Consider the following 12,884-nt stretch of genomic DNA (forward strand, 5'->3'; position numbering starts at 1 on the left):
AGCAGTTGTGTATGAATTTGAGACTTGAGCTTGAGACCCTTGAGAATTTTGCTGCTAGTCTGTTATGGCATTCTTGTGGGTAAAGGGAGTTGCGCAAATTTAGAATTAGGCTGCTGTCCTTTTTCCCTGTCTGCATTTTAGTAAAGCAAACAGCAACGAGTATGTCTTCAATGGCAAGTGAACACATTGCTGAGGCTTAAATTTCATAAAAGACCTGTCTGTAGCAGGACATGCTGTTAAAGAAACAGCAGTCAGCATGGGTAGAAAATGCCTTCGAAAATATTTCTTTTGAGAAAACTGTTTGGTCTGTTTATCGTATTTAATTGACTAGCTGGCCTGGGCTACATTCAACCATTCCTTTATGAGTTTCTGAGAGCTGTTGTTGTGTACAGCCATTTCTTGACCATGTAAGCTTTGAAATCTGTTGAACTTCCCTTCCAAAAAAACTGTTCCAGGAGAAGAGTCCCAAAAGGTCATTGATACAAGAAAGACAATGAGACTCATTAACATGAGAGTTTTGTGAATTCCTGATGGGTGTGCTTTCAGATTTCCTGAGCAGTCTAATCTGAAGGTCTGGAGCTGTCAGAAGAGTAATACTCCTGGAGCAGTAGTGTATTCATTACTAAAATACAGTGTTTTGCTCATTTCTGTCCTCACTTCTAAGTCTCAGGTCACGGTAGGATAAATGCTCGGTCTAGCCAGTTAAAGTGATTTAATCAAAACTCAGAACTGTGCCATTTGGAGTCAGTGAGTGGAGCCATAAAAAATTGTATGTGGAAGGGACTCCTTGCTACCAGGCTGTTCCCATCTTCGGGATGCTGTTGCATTAGCAATACCCAGCAGTCCTGGATGGGAAGGGACCTCCTTGGGGGGAATATTTTATTCTGCTAAGATTTTACATTCAGAGCTATGCCTTGTAGCGTGCTGAGAATGGATTTGCTCAACAAGCTGGTATCATCTTCCCAAATGCAGCCCAAGAGTTGCCCTAAATACAGTGCTGGAGCCATGAAATAAACCACCTGTGAAGTCTGCTGAGGAGCTGGATGGAAACCATGGCTTCTGGCTATCGTTTGGACCAGCTTAATGTGTTCTGAAAAAAAAATTTACACGTTGTATCACACCGGCTGAAAAAATAGCGTACATCAGCAGTGCTGTAACACAGAGTAAAGGACTTGCAGCAGGTGTTAACATGCAGAGGCACAGAGCATTGTGGTAACACCTGTGTTTGTCTAAATCCAGCCAAAACAATTTCCTCTCCAGTTGTAGAGGAGGATTAAAAAAAAAAAAAAGAGCCTACCTAACTTCCAGTAGTAGCAGACATTTCCTGTGAAACAATTTGCATAGTATTTCCCTTGATGCTCTCTAGCTGCATTTTGTGTTTTTTTTTTTTCTTTTTTTCTTTGTACTTTCTAGTTTGGGGACACCTTTGGTAACTTCAGTGGCCCCCCTACTGTCTCTTTGTCTCTCACCAGCATTGCCAGGGCTGAGCAGTTGCAGATGGTATGCTCTCTGAGCGCTTTCCTTAATTGAATGAAAAATAAAGCCTCTTGTAAAATATTACCAATTTAGATGTGACTTATGGGGCACATATGATGCTTATTTTTTCAATTACATGAAAACTTGGCATGGTTAAACATAGGAAGCCAAGTGTTTTGTGAAGCTGGTATAGATTTTTGGGTTTTTAGGTGATTTTGCTCTAAATTATTATATAGCAGAAGGGGGCGAAGAAAGTCAGCAGCTAAACCGTGTTTTCCCAGCATGTATTTCACTCAGTGGACCCTCGATGCTCATTTCATGACTAATATATGCTGTACTATATGCATTTCTTGTTGTCACCAGAGATAACATTAAGTAAACTATCCCCTTAAGAAAAACAGCTTTTCTTGGCAAGTGGAGTATAACTCAAGGAGCCAGCACTGGAGACATACGGTACTGTGAATGAGTGCTGTGTGTTACTCTACTGGATCTGAGTCCAGGCACTATTTATACTGCAGCATATTCAGCACCAGATTGTTAAATCTTAATACTGAAACAGTGCATCATTTAAATGTTTTTGTTCTGTTTATGTCCCATTTTCAAGCATTGGATATCAAGCAATACTAGCTAACTTTTTATTTCATTTGGACAAGATCTCCCCTTGCCAAAAGCTTTCTAATCTGCTCTTGAAACATTAGCCCATCTGTACTAGCATGTTGCAGTGAAATTTTGTACCACTGAAGATGAATTAGGTCTCTTCTAGCTTCTCTCAATATGTGGTGATAGAATACCTTGCAAATCAGTATGTCCATGGTAAATGCAAGCATTTAAGTGCTACAGAAAAGGAGTTGTGCTATAATTATTTCCTCTTCAACCTGTGTAGGAATGAGATAAAAAATAGTCCACAGCAAGTATTTCATGTGCTCATCATATTGTGTCCTGTTGTATCTATGCAAGAAGCCTTGTTTTACTGTTTCAGATGTGTTGTTTATTTTACAATTGTGCTTTAAAGATAAGGATAAAAGGCCTTTGCCATTTATTTCAATTGGATTAGTTCCAGAGCTGGTGAAGATCTGAGACTAGAATGTGAGAAGGAGAGGGCTGACATTTCTTAGCATCACAGGATCCTTCCAGATACCCAAAAAGGTGTCTTGGAGCTGCTGTTATCACAGAGAAAGTGGTTTTCTCATGTATTAGCGTATTTCTGACAATAGGGCTTGCAGATACTCTTTGGGAAGATCAGAGAATATATAAGCAGACCTCAAAAGTCATTGGTTTAAATGTGAGATAAGGCAATGGGTGCCTTGTAGGGCTGTGCTAAGAAAAGTTATGTGACCAGAGCAGTGGGGCAATGGCAACATGGTGAAAGAGGAAATAAAAGTGACAGTTGTAATGTATAATGTATTGCAGAGCAGGGCTGAGCTGCTCTGTTTTCATGTAAGGTAGCACTGTGGCTTTTTTTGTTTGGTGTCTTCCTGGAAGTCATTCCCGGGTATTAGTCATTGTTTTTGGTGGGGGTGGGCCCTCTGCAATGGTCTAAACAGAAATAATACCTCTGCCCCAAATGGTTTACCACCCCAGTTTATAGCCTTTGTGACGAGCCCATCCAGAAAAGGTGATGATCCTTACTAAAGAATGAGCAGAAGTAGAAACAGGACTTAAAACATCCCTCCTCCCCCCTTCTATTTTGGATCTGTGGTCAGCAGCCTGCAGTTGTTTGTTGCAAAGAAAAGCAACTGTCTGCATAGTGCAACTTGCAGCTGGGAGTGAACTCTTCCTACTTCATGGCTTTCCAGTGCCATCCATCTGCACTGGCAATCATACCATGATTAGATTGTAACTGTGCTGAAAGCCCACACATAGGAGTTTTCCTGTTCAAGTCAAAACCAATTCATTTATTTACAGAAGGGTTTTGGAGACTGCAGAAGACCACAGAGTATTTAAAGCTTCTTCTAACTTAGAAAAGCAGACTTTAGTAGGATGATGAAAGATGTGATGGGAGGAAGCATCCTGTGCTTCCTTGAAGTAATTTAAGAGCCAGGAACATGTCAGCAAGTCTCTGCTAAGAATTTGAAGTCTATTCCTACTGTTTCCCATAGTTTGCTTCAGGAGTCAGTACAAAACATCTTTTTGAGCAAGATTGCAATAAACCTCAAGGCAGATCTTGAATCTCCTGAACAAACAAGCTTATCAAAGGGTTTAGTAAACAGACGGTAAAATGTAAAGTATGAATGTTTTGTTTTCTTTTCAGGAATAATCAAGCTCGGGAGGTGGAATCCCCTCCCTCTCAGTTATGTGACTGATGCACCAGATGCGACAGTAGCTGACATGCTACAAGATGTCTATCATGTTGTGACATTGAAAATCCAATTACAAAGGTGGGTGTTTCTGAACATCTGTCCTTCTCTATTCTCTGAGCTGCTCTGTCGATTACAGCATTACTATAGAGATTAGCACATCCTGTCTTCATTAATTTCTGGTCTTTTGATGAAAGGGAAAGAAAAATGAAGAGAAGGGTAGGTCAGCTGACAGCTATTTGGTGCATGTTCCAACTGATATTTTATGTTTTCTGAAGCAGCAACATGGTAGCAGAGAGAGGAACAGAAAGGCAAGTAAAGGTACTGGGCTTTAAAGGCAGACTTTGCTACAATCCCTGATTTAATAGGTTATTGAGGCCTTATTTTATACAGAAAACAAACACCTTGCCTTTTTCCAGGGGTTACATTGTGAGAAGCCAGGTCTTCTACTGCCAGTTGCTGAGATGGGGGAGGAGAGGAGCTTCTTGACTTTCCTTTGTTCTCCAGTGGTCTTCCCAGTGGAAGAGCAGGAAGATGAAGAAGGGATCTGTTACTGCAGATCTGTTTGGCCTTTGGAAAATATTTTCCTTCCTCAAATGCTAGTTCTGACTAGCAAAGCAAAACTTCCTGATGCTCTTACACTTACTTGCTCTCCCTTCCAAAACTTCTGCCCCCCCCCCCCCCCCCCCCCCCCGTTGCTCTTCAGAAGAGTTCTCAAACAGCAACTGGTGCCTGTGCAAGGAGACGTAGCAGGTCCCTGGGAGTGCATGGCACTCCCTAGGACTGCCGATAAGCCTACATTGCATGGTCAGTTGTAGCTTTATGGCCAGGAGATTTCAGAGGAAAAAGGTGAAAATAACAGACAGCCTGGAAGAATTTGCATACAGTTCCTGGAAGCTCAACCGGAACAAAACAAGGTTCCATTGTGAAGTGTGTCAGCATCCTTTGGTGGCAGGTACATATCTACCAACTGTTCAGTTTAGTTTGGAATTTGAAAGTAGCTGGTTCCTCACTGACTAATGAAAAGCTCACAACTCACAACATTTTTTCCTGTTATCTCTGGTGGGGTTTGGGGTTTCCAGTTCTCATTTAAAGGCCTTTCCTTGGTTTTATATACCGTTATCATCTCACCTAGGCTGCATCTCTGCAGCATAGTTGTGAAAGCATCTAGACGCCTGTACCTGCTGTAAAACTGGAGTGCAGTAACTCATCTCCTCAGAAGTATGAGCTACCAGGAGCCCACCTAGTCTACTGTCCTGTTGGTATTACCAGAGGGTATCGACCCAAGATCAAGGTCTCATTCTTTATCTTCAAAATGCTTGAAGATGCAGTGTAAATAAAAGGTAGCCCATGACTTTGAGATAAAGATAGTCGTTGACTACTTGAACTCCTCAAGCACAACTGAACTTTTCAGCTCTGAGGGTAAAGCCTGTCTTTATAGGCACAAAGCAGAACCACCTCAGTTTACTGGAGAGCATTCATTAAGTCTCTCAGGCATCAACAGCAATGACAAGCTTCCCCCAACTTTTTGGTGCTGATGTTTGACGTTTTTTGGTCTGTCCCCATGTATGTAGACAGAGACCATGAGCTTGTTAAACTAGAAGAGGCACAAATCACACAAAGACGAAAGGTTTACTACATGTGCAATTTTTATAGAATGAAAGTGAGAATGAACTGCATGTGACAGATGTTGGGCATATGACTTAATGCGTTTCTGAAGGGCTCTCAGATACTTTAGTGATGAGGGCAGTATAAGAACCTGTATACAATGAAACTCATTTTTCAGACCTACTGCTCCACACAGTGAGGACCCTTACTTTGCAGTGATTTTGTTAGTGGCAGTGCGGCATATATGTTTATTTTTCTATCCCAGCTGGAGTATTTGTTTGGAGAGGATGGCTTTATCCAGCCAGTTCTGTGACTTGCTTTACACAGAGTTTCTTTGCTCTCTACGAGGTCCGTCTCAGAGGAAATGGTTATGCCACACAGTATCATAGTAGGATTAACTGCTATTCCTGCCATGTACTGTCATTCTTTTGGTTGAACTTCACATCTGGGAGCTGGGCTTGGTGGGGAGGGGAAAGAGGAGAGAAATACCTTGATGAGCTGGCTAAGCAGGAAACAATAAAGTTGTGCTCGCTGCTTAAAGGTCTATGGCTCTCGTACACAAAGAGTAAGCATCTGTGAAGGTGATGTTTCTATCTACTTTCTGCTTTCTGTTTTGACAGTTGTTCAAAGTTGGAAGACTTGCCAGCAGAGCAGTGGAACCACGCCACAGTTCGCAATGCCTTAAAGGAACTGCTCAAAGAGATGAATCAGAGCACATTAGCCAAAGAATGCCCTCTCTCACAGGTCAGTGTTTTTAGCAGGCTTAGGGAAAGACAGATTTCCAAGATCCAACTTTTTTTTTTTTTTTTCTTCAGTAAAGGGCTTAATAAAGGGGGAAACCATTCCATGAATATTGAATTATTTTCTTGTTTTCCTTAGAAAGGAGAAATTCTAATTAATATGGAAAAGATTATTTGTATACCAGGTTTTATTAGTTGGTTGTCAGGTGGAAATTAAGAATTGGTTGATTTCTATTCAAGTATTCAGAGGGTTTTCATCTAGATATTTTTCTGAAGCTTTTTCAATAGGACTGACAATTGTCAAGGGTGAGCTCGGAGTAGCTTCTTCCCACTAGAACCTGCCTCCCCTACTAACCCACATGTAGCTCTCATCAGCTTCCAACTGTGATAAAAAGTATGCCTTTTTAACAGTTGTACCTCAATTTCTAAACAACAGCAACAAAAACATAGATGTAATTATCTTTAAAAAAGAACAAAAACTCATAGTTTTGTTCTCCATGACTGCTTTATAAATGACAGCAATGTCATGTCTAAGACAGACTGGTTCCTACAGATATCATGAGCTCTATTTGTACTTCGGATTGTCATAACCAGAGATTCAAAAAGTTTTCATGACTGAAGCCTCCTTGCTTCGCACAAAAACAGAAAAACATTTCAGCACTCAGACCAAACAACTTTGGTGGGACCAAGAAGTATATTGCCTTCTAAAAACTTCATTAGAATCTTATGTTAATCTGTTTGTTGTATCTTTTAAAAGTCAAAACATCAGTAAGTTCTGCTTGCTAAAAAATCCATTGCATCCAACTGCCTGTCTTGTGTTACACTGTACACTCATCCTGCAGTTCATGATCCAAAGCCTCTGTGAACCAAGAGAATTCTTTCTATCTGTAACTAACACAAATTTGCCTCACTGTCTTATGACTACAACTCCAGGGAAAGCACGGGGGTACAAAGGTGAGTTACAGAGCAGAATTTAGGTCTCTGCAATAGGTAGGAATTGCTTTCCAGCAGAAAATGTTCCTCACCTTTCTTAGTCATGTTAGGTCTGCAGATCTAAAACAAATGGAAAGGCTGGGTAAGCAAAAGCTGCGTAACTTGCCTTATTTACTAAAGGAGTAGCAGCGACTCGAGATATGCACAGAGCATAAGTGTGTTGAATACGGAAGTATTTTTCTTTTCACACAGTTTAAGTGTAATTTCTTTAAATAGAATTATCTGTGGAATCTGGTCAGCTAATGATGATTGCAGCATATGGTTGTCTCTGCCCAGTCTTCTTCAATATGCAGTATAACTAAACTATGCATCATTTCATATGCAGAATTCATTTGTTGTCTAGGTCTTGTTCCTCCCACTTGAGTTTCAAAGCCTACCAGGTAGAAATGCTGTAGTTGGTTTACTCTTCCCATAACCTCAGTATGACAGATATTAAAAAGATTACTGATGGCAGGACTGTAGCAGCGAGAATCCTTGCCCTAGTACTTATTTAGTGGTCAAAGCTCAGTGGAGATAGAAAATTGAGCTTGCTGACTTTTAAGCGCAGCTGTGAGTCACCTTGAGCAGTGACTAACCCCTGAACCAGGACTGCAAGAATTCAGCATTTATTATTATTATTGCTATAAAAAGTTTTAGTTTCTTTTGTTTTGGCTCAAAAAATGCAAAGGATACAACAGAAGGTTGTATAGGAACTGTCTATTACCATCATCTGAATATGCCTCTAATACAATTCCTTCTCCCAAATCAGTTTTAGAAAAATATCGTGCCAACTGTGAAATGTCATTACAACCCCCTTGTGGTTAATATATTATTGACAGCAGCAAATTGCAGAGTGGTCTCTTAGGAGTCAAACTGCAGAGTAAATGCTGCTGCTTATTAATGTGTTCACAGTGCCTCAAGTACAGAAGTGGAAAGGGGCAGCGCGGGGAGCTCTCGCTCCCATCCGTAACGGTGCTCTGTCTCTGCTTCTCAGTGCATGAGCTCTCCATGCAGCCCAGATGGGGATTCTGATTGCCGCTAATGGGAAATGTAATCATTCACTTTGATTTAAAATTGTTCTTTTTTTTTTCTTTTTTTTTTCTTTTTTTTTTTTTTTCTGCTAGGTGTATTATGTGGCTGCAGCTTAGCTACCCTTAGCATAAGGCTGCTGTTCAAACAAATAAATCCCAGTTAACCAAGCTGAGAGGAAGGAGGGTAGGTTGGGGGAGCGTGTGTGGCAGAAGGAAATCCAATTACTTCAGCATTTCCACCTTTGCATACAGACCTCTGTCTCTCCTGTATACTACATAACTCATTTCAATGCTGACCATGTATTTTGTCTCCTTGCTGGAGCAAGATTTTTTGGGATGCGAGCATATTTTTCTCCTTGAACTTTCTGCACCAAATTTTCTTTATGTGGATATTTCTCAGGTTCAAGTCCCAGAAGTTTTCCTTTGACATGGCTGTCTTGGCTATACACCTACCAAACATATCCGCTACTTTCTTTAATCTATACCTTTGTTAAGGATTTTCCCAGGAAAAATATGCACTATTTAGAAATTTGTAATTAGTGAGTGGTGTTTGTTTGTTTGTTTGTTTTTGCCACTCTCTTCTGGATATGTATTCCCTTTTTGCATACTCATCAAGATTCCTGATAGAAATATCCCTAGGGTCCCTTTCAATTTAATAATGAGGGTTGTTTTTTTTTTTTTTTTTTTTTTTTTGTAGTTTGGAAGTTGTTACAGTTCTTTCCCCTGCTGTATTGTCAAGCGGCTGAACAGACTCTGTCCTGAGATTTTTTTGCCAGTGGTTGATTTACTGCTTAAATTTACTATTTAGCTTAAGCTTTGCTTTCTCAAATAAAGGTTAATGGTTTAATATATTCCATGGTACTTAATAGCCCTACAATTTCAGTAATGTCAATTTATTGTAGAGCTAGAAGATTTGGGGAAGAAAACCAGAAAAGCCAGGTTGTTATGTAGACAGACCTAAACAATTTTGCCACCTTCCCTAAGTGACTGGAAATATAACTAAAGTGACACTAAAAAAAAATGGAAGTTAGCTCAACTTTGTTCAAAATCCTTCCTTAGCAGAGGCTAGCACTGTACCATGCTTTCACAATACTACTGCTTGTTAAAGTGATTCAGAACAAGGGAGGATTTATGGGGAAGGAATTGTTGCTGACTACCACAATGTTAGGTTTATGTCTCAAAATATTGATTTTAATTAGAAAATTGAATCTCAGTTTTAGAAATTGAAGTTGCCACTTAAAAAGGCTCTGACTTTATAGCCTTCCAGCTCTACTGCACTGCACCAGAGCAGCTTTCAAGTGGAAAAGTTAAAGTGCAAAGGCACAAGATCCTCTTTACTGAAAGTGAAATTACGTGTTGAAGAATGAAACCAGCCTGCACCAATCAGTAGACTTAAGTCTCTCAGTTTTGCTCACATTGTGTTTTAAGTCCCCCAAGTGCAGGACTGAGGAGCAACTGGAGTTGCATGACACTGCAGTGAATTTGTTATAAGGATGGATAAATCTGGGAGGGAGGAGGGGATGTTTTTGTTTTTAAAATTGTTAAAATTGAGTAAGCCAACGTGTAAGCTTTGTAGCTTTACAGAGATGGCGTAGATCCCATTTTGCTCAAGAGCCTGCAGGAGCCTGTGGGCCAGAGTTTGAACCTATGGTAAATATCTTGTTTTAGTCATGAGGTCATGTTAGTTATCTCATCTCTGTGCACAAAGGTCATGCAACGTGCCAGTGTTTTTTCTGAGCTTTGTTATTAAGTGAAGAAGGAGGACAGAAGAAAACTGTGATTTCTGGAGAAGGTGCTTTGGCTCCCATGTGTTAGTGGTTTTAGATTGCATTTCCTTGCTTGAGTTTGTACACATGCTGGGAGTGATTCGACCCTGGAAGAGTTAAGGAGGGAAAAGCAAAATGTTGTTTCTAAAAAGATGCCTTGTCTTCAGAATGGAAGAAGGAAGGAAAAAAAAAAAAAAAGAAAAACTGCCAGTAACCAGAGTCTTTCTCACCCTGTGGGCAGAAACATCCCACATATAAACTATCCGTTTTATGGGTATCAGGTGCTGCAGAACAGCTCTGTTCCTCTCTGCTTCCAGTTGGCTTGCAGTGAGAGTCATTTAAAGGGAATTCACAAAGAGCAGAGAGAGTGGCAGTGGTTAAGCAAGTGATACTTCAGTTTTGTTCATCTTTGTTGTGGTTTCTGGCTGTTCTCTATTGTAGTATGCATAGTTGCTTTCACCCCGAATAGCACTGTTAATTTCTCTTATGGGTGATTTTTCACACAAGGACTAATAACATGTTTCTAAATTATATTAATTTAACTTATTTGCCTAACTGTTGTTCTGTAGCGAGTAGCATGGATGTTCCCTCATTCTTGGCTGTGTGGTCTCACTGCATTTGGAAGCAAAACAGAGACATCTGAAAAGCTTTATTTGGATTATGCATGCTGAAGCATCTAATATTACCTTTAGGATCTGGTGCCTAAATCATGATTGTTCTCACCCGGGTGCCGTGAGCGTGTGTTCACCAGCATGGCACCAACTTTTGCTATGCAACTAAAGTTTAGATATTGTAAAATCACAATTACAAATTAAAGTAGAATTAGAACTGTCCCCACCTCCGACTGGTGCTGCAGGTTTCAGTATAGGTTGGTACTGCATCTTTTTTGCTTTATAAGTGAACCAGAGTAATTATGTTCGGGGATTTACAATGGAGAATAAAACCAATTTTGTGTACTCATCAGACACTGCTTTTTGGTTTTAAAGGCAAAAATGGATGACATGCAATGCACTTGCATGTCATTCACTTACCCCGGAAAAATTTCTAATTATACAAGATATTTTAAAATCATTTTTGTCTTTTTTTTCTGTACTTCCAGAGTATGATTTCGTCCATTGTAAATAGTACATACTATGCCAATGTTTCAGCAACCAAGTGCCAGGAGTTTGGGAGATGGTACAAAAAGTACAAGAAGATTAAAGGTAAATTGATTTTTTTCTAATTTTCCAAGTTCTTTAACTTCTGCTGACAGTTTGTGATTATTTGCTTTAAGTAAAAGTGATAATAAGCTTTAATAATATTAGTGAATTTGTCTACAAATAGGGCACAGTCACAGCACATTTGAAATTTAATCTGATACTTTACAAACAAGGCTGGCGTGAAAACATAGGCCTCTTAATACATGCTTCTAATATCCCATTTAGTTGTGCTGAAAGATCAACCGTGTTTTGAATTAAACTAAAATGTTTTGGAAAAAAGAAGTGTTCTAGTAGCTCAGAATTAAAAAGTTAGATTGCTGTGTAAATTACCTTAGTTGCATTATATTCATGAAACCTAAAAAACTTGTCTTTCTAAGTTACATGTGCCCTTTCTCTCTGTTTTAAATACTGCTAAGCATTCTGGCATTCCTGCCATATTTTATCATGTAGAATCTGGATAACAGTGGAGCATTTAGCACCCAATCATTAGGAGACATTATTAAATAATGTATGCTGCTGCACCCACTGAAGTTAAGATGAAAATAGTCCATTGTTTATATTATTTCTACAATGAAATTGTATTAGTTTATTGGCAGTAAAATGCCTGAGGCAGTAAAAATTATTCTACGTATGTTCATACTGCTGTCACCACTGAAATGTGTGATCACCTTCCAGTAGTACCCAAAGTGATGTGACACGCATCCATCACGGGTAGTTTGTTCTTTTATTCATTCTTTCCTTTGGGAAGGGACTTGTGTGTGTGTGTGTACTGGACTTTTTTGTTGTTTGTTTTTTGTTTTAAAACACGTCCTTTTAGCACAAGTTTAGCAATAGTGTAAAGCTTTTCTATAGTACTAATTGCCTCCTCATTTTCCAAATGACTGTCACCCCTGGAGATTAGCGTTACCCTATGATAGCTTTTTTGTTCCTTTGTTTTTTAAGTTTTTCTCTCTGTTACACCACTGAAGGGGAGGGTTCATTGTCTGAAGGCAATGTCTATTTTTGTTGTTTCTGTCTGTGATCCTTTCAGTGGCCAGGAAAATAATAACACGATTCACAGGCATTATGCAGAAATACAGTAATGTCCTGTTCTTCTTGAGAAGCCATTATATTTTTAGTTACGTGAAGATCAGCATCTTTCAAAAACACACTTTTTCTCTTAAAAAGCTGTCATACATGAGATAGGAAAGTTTGCTTGTTTAGTTTCCATAGGACAGAGTAGAAATCTGCATAACAATACCATAAAGAGTCTGCTTCTCAAATTAGGAACACATGAATCGAAATTGCATAAAATATCAGAATAAGTTCTGAGGCATCTGTTTTTCTTCTGATATCCATCTGGCTCACGTGGCACATACCTGTAGGATTCCCAGGCTTTGGCTGTGTAGTGATAGATTTTCACTAGGCAAAAAATAAAAGGAATGTTTTATAGTGAAATTACCTGTGGATAGAAGGAAGATTGTTCAGGCAGAAGTGGGGTAACAATGTAGATGAGGAAATGGAGGTGTTGCTTTTCACCTGTTAAAATGGTTTAGGCTAGAAGTAAAAATGTTGATTGGACGTTTTAGTACATGGTTACCCTGGTGCCAGATAAACTGGATAGTTTCTTCTCACTCTAAATTGCTGTTGTGTTATGCAGAAGTGTTTCTTTTCTCTATATGGCATCTCTTAATATAAGAATTTTATTTGAAGTGCTCTAACATATCCTCTTGGTTAAAAAACAATCAAAGGAATCAAACAGCTTCAAGGTCATCACCGTTCGCTTTTACTTGCCATTCTAGGAGAACAGAGATGG

General features: G+C 39.4%; 1 protein-coding gene across 2 annotated transcripts in view; it reads left to right on the forward strand.

Moving 5' to 3' along the window:
• Positions 1 to 12,884, forward strand: part of SATB2 (SATB homeobox 2) — a 132,453-nt gene that overhangs the window by 51,358 nt on the left and 68,211 nt on the right. For both annotated transcript variants that reach the window (XM_066999208.1, XM_066999209.1), the window contains 3 exons: positions 3,728 to 3,854; positions 6,002 to 6,125; positions 10,990 to 11,092. In XM_066999208.1, coding sequence (XP_066855309.1) covers positions 3,728 to 3,854; positions 6,002 to 6,125; positions 10,990 to 11,092 — 354 coding nt within the window. The remainder of the gene's footprint in view (positions 1 to 3,727; positions 3,855 to 6,001; positions 6,126 to 10,989; positions 11,093 to 12,884) is intronic.

Source organism: Anser cygnoides, chromosome 6 (assembly GCF_040182565.1).
Source record: "Anser cygnoides isolate HZ-2024a breed goose chromosome 6, Taihu_goose_T2T_genome, whole genome shotgun sequence".
In the NCBI taxonomy this organism is placed as follows: Eukaryota; Metazoa; Chordata; class Aves; order Anseriformes; family Anatidae; genus Anser; species Anser cygnoides.